Source organism: Diplotaxodon limnothrissa, linkage group LG23 (genome assembly GCF_057381915.1).
Source record: "Diplotaxodon limnothrissa isolate DT_005_m linkage group LG23, D_limnothrissa_male_GT1.1, whole genome shotgun sequence".
In the NCBI taxonomy this organism is placed as follows: Eukaryota; Metazoa; Chordata; class Actinopteri; order Cichliformes; family Cichlidae; genus Diplotaxodon; species Diplotaxodon limnothrissa.
The window spans coordinates 42,833,228-42,852,491 of record NC_140617.1 but is presented as its reverse complement, the minus strand read 5'-3'; the positions used below and the strand labels follow the sequence as shown (position 1 = coordinate 42,852,491).

Here is a 19,264-nt window from a genome sequence, read left to right as displayed (position 1 = left end):
GAGATGTGTCATGTCCAATGTAACTTCACCAAATTACTTCAAAGGATGTTTTTTTTTTTTTTAATCTTCACCAGAATGGGCGCTGTTAATCTTTCGACTATGTCTCACAAAAAGCTGGCAGATGGATTTGAGGTTTTTATAGAAAGGACGAAGCTGTTGAACAGGAAGTAAGATCATGTCTAAGCAACTGTCGCAAACTTGTCGAGGAGGAGGTTATGTTTTTGGTAGCATTTGAATGTCTTTCTGTTTGTAACCGTGATAGCTGGAAAGCTTTTGAATGAATTCTGATGAAACTTTGTAGGGGTGTAGAGCGGGGTCGTGTTAACAGTCCATTAAAATTGGTTCACATCTACCAAGGTCTTCAAGGTCAACTCAATGATTTATTGGTCAAAAATTGACCAATAAATCATTGAATTACTTAGAATTTAGAAACTATGATTCTTGCAAGTGTGGTGTGTGTCAACATATACAAAGTACTGTATATAGTTTAAAATATCATGTTATTTTTTAAACTCTGACCTCTTCTTCAAGGTCAAATAAGGTCAAACGTAATATGTCTTTTATCTTTAAAACTTAAAATTCTGCTGCCTTTGTTTATATTGGCAACATTTAGGAAATGACACTGGTGAAAAGAGCATTCTCATTCCCCAAAACACATTTACATGTATAGATTCAACCAGCTCCAAACACGTAACATACTGACAATTTTGTTGGGATGAGAACGTGTTGTGGTGAATGAGCATTCTAAATATCACTTAATAGTTTGCATCAAGTCATATTTGACCGAACCTTTACGTTTTTTCAAGTTGGCCTCAAAGTGTGTCGTATCTTTAAAGTATTGTCAAGAGAAAAAATGAGCCGCTTACTTACTTAGAAATATACTGTAGTATAACGTTATATAATAATCTCACGTTATTAACGCCCTTATTTACAAGTCAGTATCCATTAGCTACTCATACATAATGTTTATTTACACACTATCCCCTTAAAAGTAAATGCTCCCCGGAGAATGAGCCACCATGGTGGTTTGCGCTCTCGGACTGCTTACATTATATCCACATAAAAAACCTTATTTTGATTCAATCCACGCTTCTGTTTTTGGTAGTTTGTGTCCAATTTCTACATAAAGTCCTAAAAAAAAAAGTAAGTTTCACCTTACACCTCATTTTGCTAAAGATCCCACAATGTAACGCTACTTTCCTCCTACCTCGTGAGATAATAGGCACGCACATTAGCGTTATGCAATACTACATCTGTCGGTGGTGACTCATTAGCGTCCAAAAACTCAAAGTCCTAGCAGGAGTAAATAGCAGATGAGTGAATGAGGGAGCGCTTACAGTCACACACTCTGTGTATGATTGTGAGTGAGCAGGAGTGTGGATAGTAATTAGTACACAGGTGCGCAGCCTCTCTCCGTCATCTGCTCACACTGAGCACGACCTTTGACCCACTGACTGTTGACAGCTGGGCAGCGTTTCCATAAACCCTCTTTATAACGATGAGTTCTTGAAGAGGCGTAGTGAGCCTTTGACATCTCTGTGAACTTTGCGGGCTTTGTAGAAAGCAGATGGAGGTCTGGGATCTGCAGGAGTCTAGCAGATAATAGATCTGAGATACTTTCCTTTCAGAGCTGAAGCACTCTCAGAACAGACAGCAGTGTGGAGCGAGGATGCTTTGATCATTTTTGATGTACTGGGTTGTAAGTTTCCCATAAAAGAACTCAACTACAAAACTATAGACTTTAAATCGATGGCGCTTATTACATTTATACTTATTTTTGCATGCTGCCTACGGATTTTTGGTTTGTCATCCCGGTTCCACTCACTTTGAAATTCACTGAGCAAATGCACGCACCTCAGAGGACAGGGCACAGCTCGATCTTTTCTCATGCACCACTTTCATGCATATTTTAGATCCTAATAGGAAAATGATAACAACTTTTTATTGAGCAGGTTCGTGCCTCCCAGGCTAATGAATCTTGTCGACTACTCTACTCTGAAAAGAAAGTGTTTGCTGTTAAGAATATAAAATAACTGAAAGGTTTTGGGGAGTGCCTTAATCACACTCCTGGAAACTCTAAAGGAGTTCTGTGTGATATAATAAAAGATTTTCTGGACTCAACGAATGATTTATTTTGTTGGAACTTGCTCATGTAAATTTACGTGAGGAAGGAGGGATCTCGTATGTTGTCTTAAACAAGTAAAAGTCATTTCCAGTATACCTGCCTGGATGTATAACTGCAGCTTTTAATGTGTCATTTTTACCCAGTATTGCAGTTTGTTGGCAGAGTCTGCTGCCACCATGTGGTGTCTCTGTGTCATTAACCAGCAGGTTTTGATAGCTGAATCCTCACATTCAGATAAAATAGTTCCCCAAACTGCCCCCTTTTTTTCTGGAGTCTCTTATTATACTAACTGGCAATTATCTGTAAATGGTAAATCCAATTTTATTGTGTTATCTTGTTGTCTTGCGTGAAATGCACTCTCACCGCCTCCCCGTCTTCCCTCAGGTTTGTGGATGGGATCGAGACAGAAAACCAGAGCGGTTCAATTCCGAGATTTGATTTTTCTCCCAGTGCAACCCAGAGCTTTCTGCCCGGCCCGGATTCAGCCACCTCAGGTAAAGAGCAGGAAGAGCAGGTAAAAACTAATGCACAGTAATACTGAAGTTTTTTGATGGATAGAGCCTTTGTGAATATTATGTTGCTACTGAACAACATTCGTTTATATGGTGGATGTTTTTGTTATTGTGTCCAGCTCAGTGGGTATCAAACTTCTGAAGGCCACATTTTTACATCATCCTTCATACCAGCTTCCAAAGTCCTGATTCACTCAGAATTAATGCATTGTGTGTAAGTGTGTATATCTGTGTGTCCACAGGGGCCCGGGATGAAACCATGCAAACCATTACAAAGCTTAAATATGAGGTAAGGCTTGTTATAGTGTCATGAAAAACAAAACATTTTTTTCAGCAGGCTCTTAATCTGTGGTTACATCCACATTATTTTACTGGGCACTTGTGGCAGCTAATGATTTATTACACAACCATGTAGAATGCGGTTGTTCAGCTGTAAGAGTTTAACTTTCTGTCTAACTTGTTGTTTCTAAGGACAGTCTCAACAAAATGCATGTAAAGTGGCTCAGTTGGTTCAGGTTCAGACTTTGCCAACACTTTAAGATATGAATCTATTAATGCTAAGAACTGCATGAAGTTAGTAATTAATATTATTATTAGTAGTAGTAGTAGTAGTATTAGTAGTAGTACATCCCCATGAAAATAATGCAATTCTTCGATAAAGTGTTCTAGGTGCACCAAATCTTAAAAATTGATGATTTAAGCCTGTTGCTAGGCGGTTGCTAGGTAACATGGTGACATTATAATATATCTTGTATAATTCAGCTTCAACAGATTTGACTGCCATTACATGAAAGTTATGTAATTCTTTCATTAGATATTAGGTGCTTAAAGGTTAAGAACAGGTCGTTGGTAGGTGGTCGACAAACAACGTGATGATGTCATAACGTGATGTAGATAAGAACCTTCAGGGGCCTAAGATGTAGCTGTTTGTCAAGAGATTTTGTTTATTACTTCAGGGCAAAAAAAACTGTCCATCAAAACTTTATTCAGTTTCTTTGTGGCTTTAACAAAGAAGCAGTTCGGTGATAATTAAAGGGATCAATCCAGTCGATGACTCCAAATGCTAGAAAGGTACATTTCATGCACTGCATGTGTGTCGTTTTTCCTTGTTATTTTTAAATACACTACATTATGTGATCAAACCACAGCCCCCTGACATGTGAATGGTCCCTGGGGCACAAGCTAGTGTACTCCTAGAGGGAGTACATCCAGCAAAAATCTGGGCCAAATCATTCCCCCACCCCCACCCCACCAAATACCTACCATAGCCCCAGGTTGAGATTGGTTTGTTTAAAAAAAAGTAAGCTAGCTCTACAACTTTACTTACTTTAAGCACCTTTGTGCGCTTCAGGGATTTCAAAATGTGAAACATGTATGAATATGGATATTTCAGTACTTGTTTTTAAGCTTGAGGCATAAGGTTTTTTCCTGTTTGCCTAATTATTTGTGTACTTTCACAATTTTAAATAAATAGACTTTGACAGTGTGGATTTGGATTTGGAGAAGAGTTTCTTTTCTCGGGCGGTGAGATGATGGAATTCATCAGCTCTTTTTATTTGTTATTTGCTTTATTATTTATGATTTGTTAGAGACATAAAGAGACTTCATCTGTATATAATTTGGTGTAACTTGTGTTGCATGATGACAGTAAAAATTAATCACTTGCTACTGGTTTTAATAAGACTCATTAGGGCAGGGAGTTAATTAGACCAAATGAAAGAACAAATCAATGAATGAATGACATCATTCTTCATAATTATTTGTGACACTGACCAATGAATATATTAAGAAACAGTTATAAGCCATTTTAGAGGAGCTTACACGTTTGGCCAGTGAGCATGAGATCCTCGGTTCCCTTCAAGGAGGAGACACAAATCCCTGCAGGGTTATCTCGACACGAGTGTCTGGGATAAAAGCTTCTTGTAATTATGTGTTACTGAGAAATGCTGTATTTATATGGGATTACCAGTAATATTATTTTTGCTTTCACATCCTTTCATCTCGTCCTCTAGATGTCTGTCCTCTCCCATCAAGTATCCATTGTGAGTCAGGAGCTGCAGGAAATGACGCGACTTCTCAGGCCTCTCTTTCACAACCCGTCCGCACTGCTGACTCCCAGTGCCGTGACTCCCTCGCCCAGCGTGTCCCCACTCAGCTGCTCTCTGGCCCTACACCTCAATACCCAGCATGCACCTGTGCACTGTCCTGATGATCAAAATCCTCCGTCGTCCATGATGCATGAACCGCCCTCTCCACAGCTGAGCATGACCAAGGTGTTTCAAGGAGAGTTCGATCCACTTTCTTCTTCTCCTTCCCCCCATAGTCCTCCATTCTCTCACCAAACCAGTACCACTCCCCCGGTCTCTCACCGCTCGGCTCCCCCTTCGCTCAACAGCTCTCCCCACGAGCACACAATCGTGCCACATCCCTCCTCTTCCACCTCCATCCCTTCTCTTTCTTCATCAAGCCACCCATTATCCATCACTCCCCTTCTGGTGGATTTATCAGAGCCGCAATCACGGCTTCGGCTCCACTTCCCACTCCAATCCCATTCTGAGTCCCACCTCCAGTCAGAGACCCACTTCATGTCCCAGTCTTATCCTCATTCCCTTTCCCAGTCTGACATCCAGCCTCAGATTTCTCTCCAAACCTCCAGCATGGCGTCACGTTCCCGAGAGCCCCTCCTGGACCTGCAGAGGGTGGAGTGGGGGGAGCACACCACCCAGCTTAGCCTCGTAGATGAGGGACAGTCCTCGATGTGAGCACACAGGAAGACTGGGACACTCGACTAAGAGACAGGAGCAGCATGCCACACATCCTACTGCATGACAAAGTTTGGCATGCGGGTTACAATGTAAATATGTTGATTTTAAACTGTTGGAAACTGTTATCATGAGCACCTTCAAGAAGATCTGAGAATAAACGTTTGTTTTACAGTTTCATTTGATTTATTTACAGTCAATCATATAAAGGAAAGACTTCTAAGTGTATACTAAAAGCATGTTTTTTCTCCTTTTACTGTGCTAGCACTGGTTTCTGTTAGGATACCAGTCTGTAAAATGATTTGAAAGGTGTGCAACACACAGCAGTAATGTTAGACTGACTGAAAATGAATGCAGCTCTTACACAACTCATGCAAAAGCAATGATTGGAGCTTTCTAAAGGACATGAGCATACTTTGCCAAGTTTAGCCCTGATTTAAAATAGCTTGAATTTTGCATAAACACCGAAGTGGTGCCTTATGTTTTTAATTTGGGAAAATCTGTGAACATAAAATCCGTTAAATGGTGTTACAGCACCCACAACCCCCTCAACTAGACCCCCGAGTCCCTTTTAATAACTTCTTTAATACAGCTTTAAATAATTTAGCTGTGGTCACACAGGGTAGACTTTTTTATCTCCACACTTTAAAGCACCACACTAACACACAGGGATGAAACAACTGCGCAATGCCTCATCATCCAGTTTTTATTTTAGCTATTTAGCAGCTGCATTGATGCAAATTATTAGCTAATCGAAAGCCAAAGAAAAGGTTAAAAAAATAATAATAATTGGAATTCTTTTACTCAGTCAGCCGTCTGAACGACTGCACAGTGGGGCAGACAGCGCCCCAGTCCACAGGCCTGCGGTACTCGCCTTTCTCCAGTAGGTACTGGCGGCCCTTGTAGTTGGGGTGCTCGTAGAAGACCCACCAGCCTCCCAGGACCCTGCAGGAGTGCACCTCTCTCCAGTGAAACGTCTCCAGCACAGAGGCGCAGTCCTCGCTCGCTTCAAACACCTGACCGGAGAAATCGGCTTTGCCATACAGCTGGATCTTGTAGGGGTCTCCAGGGGCCTGAGTGAAGCGGGATACAGAAGAAGATGGTAGGTAGAGGGGAGGGGGTTGGGAAAACAATGAAGCTAGGTTTGATTGATGTCACTACAAAATACGTTGTTTCTTATCATGGATTTATTCCACCGATCCAGATTTCAAGATTCATTTATGTGAAAATGAAGTGGCGTTTTTAAAATGCTATAAAATTTCCCAATGTCCCCTGAGATGTGTAGGATCTTACACAGCCACTTTCCCACTAACCACAGTGTCTTTGACCTCTTGGTACGAGGCACCTGATGTGTTGAGATGGCTTACAAAGTGAATCATCTTGCAAGAGCTGACTCTGTCATTGAGGCCGTTCCAGCTGTGGTAGTTGGGGTATTCCCCTCTCTTCAGGACGTACTGGTAACCCAAGTAGTTTGGTCTCTCGTAGATGACCCAGGTCCCGCTCTCCACACGGGCCGAGTTGCAGCAACTCAGATAGGAGTGGAAGTCGGTGCAGTCGCTGTCGCATTCGTACCTGCGACCCTGGAAGTTCTTGTCCTCGTAGAAGATGATCTGGGGGATTGTATGTGAGTGATAACCTGGTATTAATGATTTTACATGCCAGATCTAAATGTTGTTCTACTCACCCTGCCCATCTTGGGACCGACTGTGCTTCACTGTTTAGCCTCCCTTGAAATAGCTACAATAATGTAACGTGTATGTGCTCATATTGCCCTCTTTTATAGCTTCAGAGCCCTCTGAAACTCACACAATTGCTTGGTCATGAGAATGAGATCCAAAATTTGAGTCAGTGGTTCCACTGCTACTCGTGTTTTCCAGAAAGAGGCTGTGGGATTAGACCACATAAAGACCTCAGGCACTGACCAACTCTTTACAGAAAACTGTAAACATACTGCACACAGTGCGAACTACACACACGCACACAGTTACAAATAACACACTGATGGATGATTGCATAAATATTAAACTGCACTTAATCATAGCAACTCTAAGCTAAAGTAGAACTCCCATTAGCTGAACTGCTGAGGTGTATTGCCATCCAGTCAGTGTGATACTTCTTCCTCTTCAGTCCAAAATGCTGCACTGTCATCCAGAGCTTCAATACTTCAGTTCTGAATTTCATATTAGAAGTAAGATGATGCACTTCTTGCTGTGTAGCATAAAATCTCCCAACTTCAGCTCACGGTTCGGCCTGTAAACTTTTCACACTGGAAATCCACTGGTTAGTCTGCTCACTTAGTTGCATATTTCTGTGGATAATCTGTTTTCTTTTCATCTCAGTGCAGAGATGGCAGCAGTTCCTCATCTCTGCAGTCAGTACTCACTTTTCAGACTTAACACATACACGCTGTGCTCACATCAAAGCAGAAGCATTTACACAGGCTTTACATAGGCATGAACAAGGCTGGCTTAACAGCTGGTTTTTGGTGATATCACTCAACAAAGGTTGTTAAAGAAATTAAACCAACTAAAGCACAGTTGTTGTTTTTTTCCCCTGATTTGTGATTTTGTCATATTTTATATAGAGATTATGAAATCTATATTTATATCAAATTACACCCTTGCCCTGCGGGGGGTCTTTATCCTTCAAGGTCAGGTCCTCTACCAGAGACCTGGGAGCTTAAGGTTCTTGCACAGTAACTTTGCTTATCCTAGGACGGCGCTCTTGGATGTTGTTCCAGGGATCTGCTGGAGCCAATCGCCTAGCTCGGGAATCACTGCACTGAGCTCTCTGTTTACCACTGGGACCACTGTTACCTTCATTCTCCACATCTTCTTGAGCTCTTCTCTGAGCCCTTGGTACTTCTTCAGCTCGTGTTCCTTCTTCCTGATGTTGCTGTCATTCAGTATCGTTACGTCTCTCACTACGGCCGTCTTCTTCTGCTTGTCCACCACTACTATGTCCATTGGAAAGCCATCACCAGAACCTCGGGACTTCCAGGCCATATTCGGCATAGATGTTTCTGTATACTATGTCAGCCACTTGGTTATGGCGTTCCGTGTATGCCCTTCCTGTTAGCACCCTGCTGTTATGTGCTGGATTGGCCCAGAGGCAACTTTACACAGCCTGCACCTGGGGTCTTGCCTGGTGTGATAGACCCCAGCCTCTATGGATCTTGTGCTCAGAGCTTGTTCTTGTGCTGCCATGATTAGTGCCTCTGTGCTGTCTTTCAGTCCAGCTTTGTCCAGCCACTGGTAGGATTTCTGGATGCCATCCATTTCTTTTATCTGCCTGTGGTGCGTGCAGAAACCTGCCTTTCCATGATGGGTCTTCTCCTTGCTCCTCTTCTTACTTGTGTTTGTGGTTTTTGGGAATCAAAACAAGCAATGTAAATTTATTTGTTTAAATTCATGATAGCTCAGTAATAGTTACATAGGCCATTTAAAAACATTTGAAATGAGTTCTTTATTCTTGTGCTCTGTACAGGTGACACAATTTAATTTATCTATATTTCTGTCAAAGCCACAGTGAACCACGGAAGACAGACAAAGGAACTACAGGTGGCTTTGGTAGACATTTCCTGTACATGTATGTATTGATTGATTGAGTCATTATTTTTATTATATACAGTATATTCCATCTGTTTAATTTTGTTTAACACACATTTTCTTATTGTATTTTTATTTCAATTAGGTAAAAAAAACAAACATCTTCTTTTAGTTTTGTATTTAGTTTTATTACCTGATAATTACCTAAAGCTTAAGCTCTGGACTAGTGTACACACCCTCAGTAGCAAACATATAATTTCCCCCTTGGCACCACAGTGAGGCAGCATTTGCACAGAAAAGCACAAGCTTATGACAGGTCCAGTATATGTACAGTCTCTCATTTTTTTTAGAGCAGTGCTCCTGCGCCAGTGACAAGTGTCACCAAACAGACAGACAGTACATGTCTTTATTTTAATAACTGATTTTGAATGTTAATATTAAACATTTCCAATTGGCTTTGTTTCATTTTCTTTTTATCATATTAGATATTAAGTTATAGAAATATCTTTATCTTGTGGGCCTGTGAGTAAAACGTAGCCTCTGTGAGTTACATATGAAAAGTTTTGCATCTCTTTCAAGATTAATCCATTTAATAGAGAAGCCAAAGAGTGACTATTGATTATTATTGACGATTATAATTTGTATGTGACTGATCTGACAAGTGTCTTCTTAAAATGCGCAAAGCAAAAAAAAAAAAAAAAAGAGAAAAAAAGAGACTTGATTCTTATTTGTGATGTAATGGTTTGTTCTGCAGTAACTTTGAGGCGTTCAGTCGGCCGCACTGAAACTTTGTTCTGCTTTAAAACAGATTGCAGACATCTCACTTTATGCCATATAAGTCAATCAAGAACACACCGCGTGGTCTTTTAAGCACGTTAAAGCACGTGTAACATCAATATTTGCCATTACAGGTTATGAGAGCCGGCTTGTTCCCGCTGGAGCCTTCTGAAAGCACCCTTTAACTGCTGCACATACCTACACACACACACACGCACACACACACACACACCTTATGCTCATGGTGAGTGACCTGTGGTGAGCTGTCAAAGATACTTAAGATGATGTAGGACAGACAAGTGTTGTCAGTGCGGGCACATGCACACACATATACACATACATATACACACACACACACATATACACACACACAGCACACAGGGAGAGAGAGAGAGCAAAACCACAGAGGAGGTGCGACAGGAAGGCAGACGGGCTGAGTGGTAATGATAGGTGACTATTCTTCCATCTAGAATAAATCAAGACATGCTGACCACACTGTTGGGAAAACCCAGGCCTGCTATTTGGACGCACACACAAACAAACATATAACCGGTGGATGGACGGTGTATATATGTGAAATAAATAATGGGGAAAGTCCAGGGTTTTATTGCTTTCCTTAAAAGCAAGGGAGATAATATTCCCCATTTATCATCTTGTAAAGACAATGGAAACACAATAAGCTATAATCCAATAGCATTAACATGTTACACACAGAGTACAGCAAGCTCCCCGTGAAGCTGTCCCGGGTTTTTATAATCAGGGACCACAAACTCAAGAAAACGACTTGTTTTTACACTGTGAGAAAAACACAGGAAGACGGCTGGACACCAGTATTCTCCGCTGAATTTTGAATTGTCCGCTTCATAAAAAGGCCTAGCTTTCCATCAGTTTAGTGCATCATGTGACCATTTCTTTAAAGCTTCGCTGAAGCATTTTGCTCGTCTATCTAACACCAAAGCATGGAAAACTCTGTGTAGTATAGAAGAACAGAATTGTGGGTTAAAGAGACATAAAGACAAAGACAGGACTTTTAAGCCTATCATATATGAAGGAATCATCTCTGTGTCTTTCATTTATAGATCTCTATCTCCATCGCATCTACTTCTATTTATGAGCCGCACGATTTCTGACATTGCTTCCAAGATGAACTTCTGACATTAATCACCTTTTTCTGCCATCATCCTGTTTCCACTTTTTCCTCCCCGTCCTCCTGTTCTCTGCTATCGCCACATCTGGATTATGAATTAATGACTAACATGATCACATTATTCATTTTAGTTTGCAGCTTTCGAGAACAAAGAAGTGGCTTATTTTACCTGCACAGCTTTGTCCATTTCTTTGCACTTGTATTTGCTTTACATTAATTGAGGCTAAAACTGTGATCTGGGGGCAGTAATAAATGTGACTACTGTATTTTCTTTCTGATTTAATGTCATTCTGTCTCTGAGTTTCCCTCCCAGACCTTCCTCCCTCCCCTTTCTTTCCCTCCCTGCCTCCTGCACTCTCCCCTCTCTCTCACTCTCTTTGCATGTGTCATTTTACTTCTCTTTACTCAGCCCGCCAGCAGCAGTCTGTCCTCATCACTCCTTGTCTTTAGATCTCCTTGCTCGGTCCACTGTCGTGCCATTTGTCGCCAGGAAGGGAAAGCGGTGGAAAATTCCTATTCTCTCAGGCTGGATTCACTTGTTTTCACCAATGGATGGAGTTTATTCCCAAGCGCACACAGTGACTTCTTGAAAAGTGAGTTATTCATATTCGAGTAAGCAGACATAAAACTTTGGCAAGCTTAAATGGGTAGAAGTTGAAATGATGCTTTTAGATGTTACCAAAAGTTAAGCAGTTGTTACAAATTATTAATGACATATTAAACCCAAAGAGCTTACAGACTGAAGTTTTATGGCAGTTTTGACTCATGCTTGAGGACAATATAGCACCAAACTCACATATTTATATGTAAGTAAGCAGGTGCCAGGCTGACAGAAGTCATGGTAGTTTATCTTTAAACTGTCAATTGTTATTACAATAAAGTAAACACTAACATCCCTCACAATCATGTTACAAGGAGATATTAATTGGTTTTAACTTGGGGAATATTCTGAAGACTTAAAGTACAGTTTTAAGCCTAATGTAGTTATTTAACAGCTTTAGTTTTTGATCCTGTATTTTAGGCTCACATTGGAAAATTGTTGTTTCTCTTATCATGTATCAATACCACCCCTTCTCTTTGGCACATTTGCTTTGCATATTAAATACATGTCTATGATGCGTTTTACTATTTTTTAAACAGTTTATTTATAACACTCGTTTATTTTTATGGTGCCATAATAACTGCTAAACACTTGTGTGAAGGAAGTTCACCTCCAAACCCTCTATCTATCCCTCTGTAAGCTGGACACATCCTTCCTTTTTGAATAGTTTTGGGACCACTAACTTCTAATAATTCTTCCTTCAGTTTTCTGTGCTTTGAAGTTTGAAGCAGCTTTGCATTTTCCCACCACTATTAAATACAGATGATGGGTGACTGTCAGTGATTTCTAAGAAAAGCTGGAAAGAAATGAACATTGATTCATTTAAACAAAGTGGCCTATTCTTGGTATAAAATATTTCTTTTATGACCTCCATATTATTTTAAAATGGTAAAAACTAATAAACCACACCACAAACACTCCCTCACTGTCAATGCAAAGGGTTAGCTTAATTAAAGCCCCACTTAATTAACACGTGTATTAGCCGGAGGCCTTTGCCAACAGGCAAAAGATGCCCTCTCTTGAATTTAAAAACAAAAACTTAAATGAACATGCTTTTTCTCTAAAAACCGAATATTCCTCTCTTCACTTTGGCAATTATTTTAATATCCTTTTGTTTAGCTGACCTCTTTCACGTAGCTGCAGCTAATAAAATTAATAACTCCAGCACCGTTTGATTCACTGTGCCGCTGAGCGTTAACAATAGCGCCGTTTCTGTCGGTGTTCACTGGCGTATATTGTCAGTAGTGGTTCATTTAGCACACCTGAATCAAACGGAGCCATTATTAGCCTAATTTTATTAGCTGCAGCTGTGTTTGCCCTCCTGCCACAACAGGGCCAGAGAAAAACCTGCTTTTTTCTTCTTCTTTTCAGAGCTGCTAATAGCTGCTGCTGTTCCTCTGGGTGTAAGTTGTAACTTCAGACGACAGTAGAGTAAGTAATAATGTGGATATGTATGCCGAATTAATGATGAGTTAGCCAGTATTTAAAATACTGCAAATTTATTAATAATTATTCATAAATAGCTGTTATTTAGGAGATTTTGAGAGAAGAGAGGAGGGGTTCTGCTGAAACAAGCTACAGTAGCTGACAGGAGGCTTTTAGAGGCAAATATGTCATATTAAGTATGGCAACATAAGGCGTGTGGGGAACGAAATGTGTTATAAAGTATTTAATAATAATATGTATTCGCTAGTATAAGTGTTAGATAGTGGACTTTAAAAAAATAATTGGCTAAAATGCCCTCAGTGTGAAAATGTCACTGTACAGGAAGAAAGGCAAAGTAAAAGTTTTTTGTTGTTGTTTTTGTTGTTGTTGTTGTTGTTTTTAAATAGGGAGTTTGTGTTAACGGGAAAATGATTTTCCACTTAAAGGAGGTTTTTATTTAAGTGGGATACATACAAATACTGAGAGCTTCCAGACCAGCATTTCCCCTCTACAGAACAGAGTCACTGTGTGGTTTTCTAAAAAAGCTTCTCATCTCTTTTTTTTCTCCAAGAACAACATCCCTTAGTATGATCTGTTCCTTATTCTCTAAGTGAGCAAGCAGCGATTGGAAACTATATGTTTGAGCCATGTTAGAGGCTCCTGGTGAGATGTAAACTTTCTTTTTAATGTGGTTTTGCTGCTAATAACTATTAACCATAGTTGCATAATCCTCATAGTTTAGTTTATCTTGGTGGGACAATCACAAGTTGTCGTCCTGTACGGCTCACATGCTATAGGTATTAAATGTGCTTGCAATGAATTACGTTGAATCTATAGCATTATTACACTACTCTGGTCAAGAGTTCATCTTCTGATTGAAGCGGTGTGTTTACATGATGAGATTATTGGAAATGCAGATTTTAACTCTTGTCTGTCTACATATTTAGAATATAGATCCCGAAAGCATCTTGAGGTCGTTAAGACCCTCGCCACAAACATTTAGGTGTCACCAGACCCCAATCATTTCAGCTAAATACAACTCAGCTTGGTTTTAATCTCCTGGGCCATCAGGTTTCAATCCAGTACCCCTACTCTTAGAATTCACAGTTTAATTCATTAAAAAGCAGTTAAAGGCCCTTTAAGCTCTGCTTTTACGCACACTCCCTAAATTAGAGTCTGCTGGAGGTTTTCCGTGTGTTTCTACATGATTTGTCGGTCGAAGGCTACTGAGTGTGACTGTACATTTGGCCTCCATGTGCGCTAGTAAAGAGTGCGTGCTGAGAGTGTGTGGTCTCTGAGCTGTACTCCCACCGACTGTGTTGCTTGAAGTAGTTTTAATGTGTGTATGAGTGAGTAAAAGACACTTTACTCCAAAAAGCAGTGTACAAAAGCTAACTACATCTTACCCCCTCTGTTTTTGATATGAATTTAAAACATCAGAGTAGTAAAATGCTGTTTCAGTTACAGCTCTGAAATATGTGAGACTCTAGTTGGTGCCTGTCTTTAAAATATATTCACGTGGTTCAGCATAATCATACAGCGAGCTCAAGAATGTGTAGTCACAGTGGGGCTGGAATATGCCGTATTCTTTATGTACAGAAGTGATCGATTAAGTCAATAAAGGCCTCTCAGCCACACTGATGTGGTGTAAAATTTAAAATGGAGCTTTTCTTATAAACTTATAGGCCATAATCAAAGTTTACCTTCAAAATAAGAGTCTTTTTGGGCCTGCACCAGGAATCTTTAAACAACTGACAGCAATTCTTTACTGAATAAATTGCTGGGCCTCGCCACATGGCGTGCACCCACACACATCTGTATCCCGGCACATTGCATTTAAAATCAAACAGGTATTACAGCATGAGGCCAGAGTTGTTTTTACATATGCATTCGATGAAGAATTTAGGAACTGTCCCCCTCCTTTTTTGCCTCACGTTCAATGGAGCCAATTTTTCCAAGGGTCTTATATCCAATATGGATACATGGTAGGTTAAGGGGTTTGCTTTCTTTGGATGAACTGCTCGATTTTACACTCTGACACGTGTAAAATATAGAAGGAAAAAATTAGTCCAGTCATAACCCGAATGCATAAACCATGGTCTATGGGTCACAATGCGAGCTGAAGTAAAGGGTTCATCAAGAGAAAATAAATCTGCAGGGAAAATAAATGTTAGGTATCTTTTTATTCTATTTTCTGACACTTTATAATTGAATTCATTGCAGTAACTGTGTTTGATGACTAGAATGGCCGATGTTTATCACTATGAGCTTCTGGTTTCTCATATACAGCAGAATGTGTTCACACAATTCACAGTACTGTGAGCGCTGTGTGGCAGCACATGTAGCAGAGCAGGATGACGTAGGGTCAAATGGTGGCGTCGTATCAAGTTACTAGTTTGAAAAATGCTTTTTTGGTAAGTTAATAAACAGTGAGAGCATAGTTTTCAGCATATAAAGAATATTTCTTTACTTCCTGCCAGCGCTGATCAGATAGCAGTGTTTTAAAAGCATAGCAAACCAAAACATTATTCAAAAAAGTCTTAAAAATTGTGTTTAAATCTAAACTGATTCCTTTCACATCCTGTGTGCTTCGCCGTGATGCCTCCATGTCCACATTACATTTTTTTTCAAACCTCAAAGCCATTTACTTTTGTCTTCCCACATTTTATGTCTCCTCATTAATGACTTAAATGCTGCTCTGGTTAGTGGAGAAAATGTGAACGAGGGAAAGGGGCTGATTATAATCCATTACCCCAAATATTAAAAAAATGTGCTTATTAAAAGCAGACCAAACTCAAATTGAGAGGGAGAGAGAGCACTTTGTTGTTTTAAGTTTACATGCAATACAATCAGAATTCATTAAAAAAAAAAGGTCTAATGTAGAGTAACACTGGATGTACTGGAAAAATAAAGATTGTGAAGAATTGGTTCGGAGAAGTTAAGGCGTGAGGGTTTTATTTTGTGTTTATTAGACTGACATTTGACTATTCTCACTAAAGAGCACGGGTGCAAAGAGCACGGTCTGGGTTTTCTCCACAGGGTTCACGATGAGAACCTGAGTTCAACACTGAGTGTCTCAAGCATAGCTGAGCCTTTCCAGGACCAGGTGTGAGGAGGGTGCTTCTGCTTGGTCTTGCACTGGGGTCATTTGTGCAAGCTCCTACTAGATCCTGTAGTGTTGTGTGTTTTAGTGAGTGTGTGAATAACTGTATGTAAAATGTATTCCAGTGTTGTCACATTGACGGCAGTGTTATACTGTCTGTGAGTGTGTGTGACAGCGTGACCTTCAGCTCAAATGTGCAGATACTACGCTACAATAACTACATTACAATATACCAGCTACACAGGCAGACTCCAAGCATGAACCAGAATAACTGATTGCGCTCAGTGTTTGCAGCTTCTGCTTGCAGACATGCGAGCACGTATAAACTTTTGATGGAGCTGAACCAGACAGCTGAGTGTTAACATGCTGTGAGAGGATGTATATTAAACAAAACCAGAGTATTTCTTTTTTATTTACATCGAATCAAATCAAAAGGCAGGAGAAAACCAAGCTTAAACTGTCCCGTGTGAGAGCTGAAAGTTTGGCCGTTTTTGATGTCGAAACACTCGAGGAACACTTGCATGTGTCATTTCACATGATGTGAACAGAGAGACATAGTTGTACTACTTGAAGCCTTAGAAGGCATCAGACAATAGAAATGAGATGCTGATGTTAATAGATCTAGGACGCCTGCCCAAGTGAAGTTCAGCAAATGCAAAGACGAGGAATCCGTTTACAGGACCGTTGAAACATTCAGGACTTTCTCTTCTGTTTCCTGGTCCAGTGTGGAGGGGCCTCATTGTGCTCCATACGTTGTGATTCTTTTATTTATTTTTTCCTCGTTTGTGTTGGCCAAACTCTTTTAATGGCAGCTATTAATTTTGCATGTGAGTTTTATTATAATAATGTGTCACATTTGGCGCAGACTCGCGTGTCACTGCCGACTTTACGGCCATACCACTGAAAACCACACAGCGTGAGGAAAAATACAAAGCTGTGAGCACAATTGAGCAGCGCCGAGTCTATTTAACGGCGTAAGTTGGATTCAGGTTCTCAGCTTATTACTCATGAAGCTTCAGCAAATGTAAATATAAGAGGACTGTTGTTTCTGACAGCACAACAGTGCAGATAAACCTTTTTATAGTATACAGAAATATGTGTAAACAGGATGTTTCTCATTCTTCTTTGTTAACAATCAGTTGTTTGTTACCATGTGCCATAAATCTAGAGTGTACACACTTTTTTTTTTAATGAGCCTCAGCAATAATTGTTTGAATGCTTTGTGCAAGATTAGGAACCCATGAGGACGGATTTGCAGTTTAAGTGCTTTCAGTCACATCATCGTGTTGCTTTGGGCCTTCTTCGCTTTCTTTCTTTCTTATGATATGATCTCATGTGACCAGTTGCAGTGCCGTCTATTGAAGTGATTGCCAGGAAGTGTGTTAATTGTCGTTTAGTCTAAGTTGTACATGAGTATATTGATAGCCCATTGATGTCTTGCGGTTGTTAAACTCATCTAACTTGCTTATCAAAAGTAGTAGAAACGGGTCACCTGGTTCAAACGTAACAGTTCACCCTCAAAGGTAAACATGCAAATTCTTTTAAATCTGTACAAAAATGTGTAAAGTGCGACAGCAGTTACTTCCTTTGTTGTGTTAACTTCACCTCGTCTTGTCACTCAGTTATAAAACACTATATAGTATTGTAACCTCCCCTTAGGTCGCACAGTGTCACGTCTTGTGATTTCATGCTGTGTGCTGTGATGTACTCCGTCCTCTCCTGGTTTCCTCTATCGTGTCCTTCCCTGTCATGTTGTCTCACATGCTGTCCGTGTTATTTAATCGTGCGCATAACAGTTGATACTGGGTCTAGCTCGAAGCAAAAGTGGGCATCTCATCTTGAATATTATTTGCTATAATTTTATCCTCTCCGGTAGCAGAGTGACAGGAACGTCATAGTCGCACCACAGGAACTCCAGGTAAATAAGCTAATCGGACTGTATATTGGAGAAAGCGGCTGCATATTTTAGCATATTAATGAAAGCAAAACAGACTTTTTTATTTTAATATTTATTTAATATCTTGATGTTTTTTAGACGCAGACTGAAAAGACGGGAATAAAAGTCAAGCACATTCGCATAGTATTGCAAAAGATGACCTCATTAGCATATAGTGATGTGTTCTGCAGCAGTGTGCAGTTTAAGCTCTTGTTGTTGCTTAGAAGAGGCTCGAGCGATTTGAAGTTAAGAAGAGAGTAAATGTAGGCATTTGAAAATTACTACTGCGTAGCATACTATTTTTATAAAGTACAGTTCTGCTTATTTGCATCCACAGTATACAGTGTGCACTATCACTGTATTCATATGTGCTTTAAGCACCTTCACGTCTTTCATTATAACCTGTTGTGTACTCCTGTGAGCCTAAACAGCGGATAATAAACGGGTCTGTGTTTAGTCTGTTGTGGTCGTCCCTGCCTCACTTCTGTGTAAATAAGAGAAAAAAATGTGTTAGCTGGATTGACTGGGCAGGGAAGGAACAAAGCCAGAGTGGTTGATGAAACGGTCTGTAATGGCTCTACACTGTCAACAATGGTAAAATAAGAAAGATGATATAGTTGATCTGCACGCTGTAGATCAACTATATCGTGTGTTATTTTTGTTTTTTACGATTCTTTTATTTTAGTGCTGTGGGTTTTTCTTTCCATCGTGAAGAAAACACTGGAAAAGATGACAGTGCAAGCTATTTCTGCATATGGTAGATCTCTGGACCACCTGAATGTGTAATAAAATGAAAGCTGGCCCACTTTCTTTGAAGGCTGCAAAGTTTGGCTAATTCTCAGGAGAAGCTGTCGAGGACAATTACTGTAACATCACTGTTACTGACTCGTTGTTTCAAGGATCTGTGATTTGCAGTTTTTTGATGAGGTTCTTCCTCCTCATGGTGTAGTTTATGCATTCACCTACTAAATGAAAGCTCCCTGGTTAGATCCTGGGAGGATGCACAAATACCTGTGGGATTGTGTCAGGAAGGATGTGTAGTAAAGTCAAACATGTGGCACTACCTGCTGTGGGGACTGCTGGTGAATAAGGGTTCAGCCAAAAGTAGCTTCTGTTGTATTTTTTTTTTAACCTAACTCCAGACTGGTGAGTTCATACAAAGACTTGTTGTATTTCATAATCCACCCATGTGTCTCTTATCTCTAGGTTGTTAATTTCGGCCTCACTGCTGTAGAGCTGTTACTGACTAATTCATGTTGTAGTTGTTAATCGCTGTAGATTAAATTGTGCTAAAGCAAAGCTCTTGTGTGTTTCCAGCTTCACGGGCT

The 19,264-nt window shown here is 40.1% G+C and overlaps 2 protein-coding genes across 2 annotated transcripts in view; one reads left to right on the top strand and one right to left on the bottom strand.

The window, feature by feature from the left end:
• LOC146608776 (voltage-gated delayed rectifier potassium channel KCNH8-like) overlaps positions 1-5,399 on the top strand; it is a 52,031-nt gene extending 46,632 nt beyond the window's left edge. The window contains exons 13-15 of the mRNA XM_085348799.1: positions 2,510-2,619; positions 2,880-2,926; positions 4,650-5,399. Of these exons, the coding sequence (XP_085204925.1) occupies positions 2,510-2,619; positions 2,880-2,926; positions 4,650-5,399 (907 nt within the window). The remainder of the gene's footprint in view (positions 1-2,509; positions 2,620-2,879; positions 2,927-4,649) is intronic.
• An 800-nt stretch (positions 5,400-6,199) lies between these two features.
• Positions 6,200-7,092, bottom strand: LOC146608775 (gamma-crystallin S-like). The gene is made up of 3 exons (XM_085349056.1): positions 7,084-7,092; positions 6,767-7,009; positions 6,200-6,472 (listed from the first exon to the last, which is right to left on the bottom strand). Exons 1-3 carry the CDS (start codon positions 7,090-7,092, stop codon positions 6,200-6,202), a joined length of 525 nt encoding a protein of 174 aa, XP_085205182.1.
• Between the last annotated feature and the right edge of the window lie 12,172 nt (positions 7,093-19,264).

What these genes read in the sequence shown, in the direction of transcription:
- LOC146608775 (XM_085349056.1), bottom strand. An exon ending in CTTGCAAGATGATTCACTTT is followed by an intron (nt 6,473 to 6,766) that starts GTAAGCCATCTC and finishes CGCTTCACTCAG; the next exon opens with GCCCCTGGAGACCCCTACAA.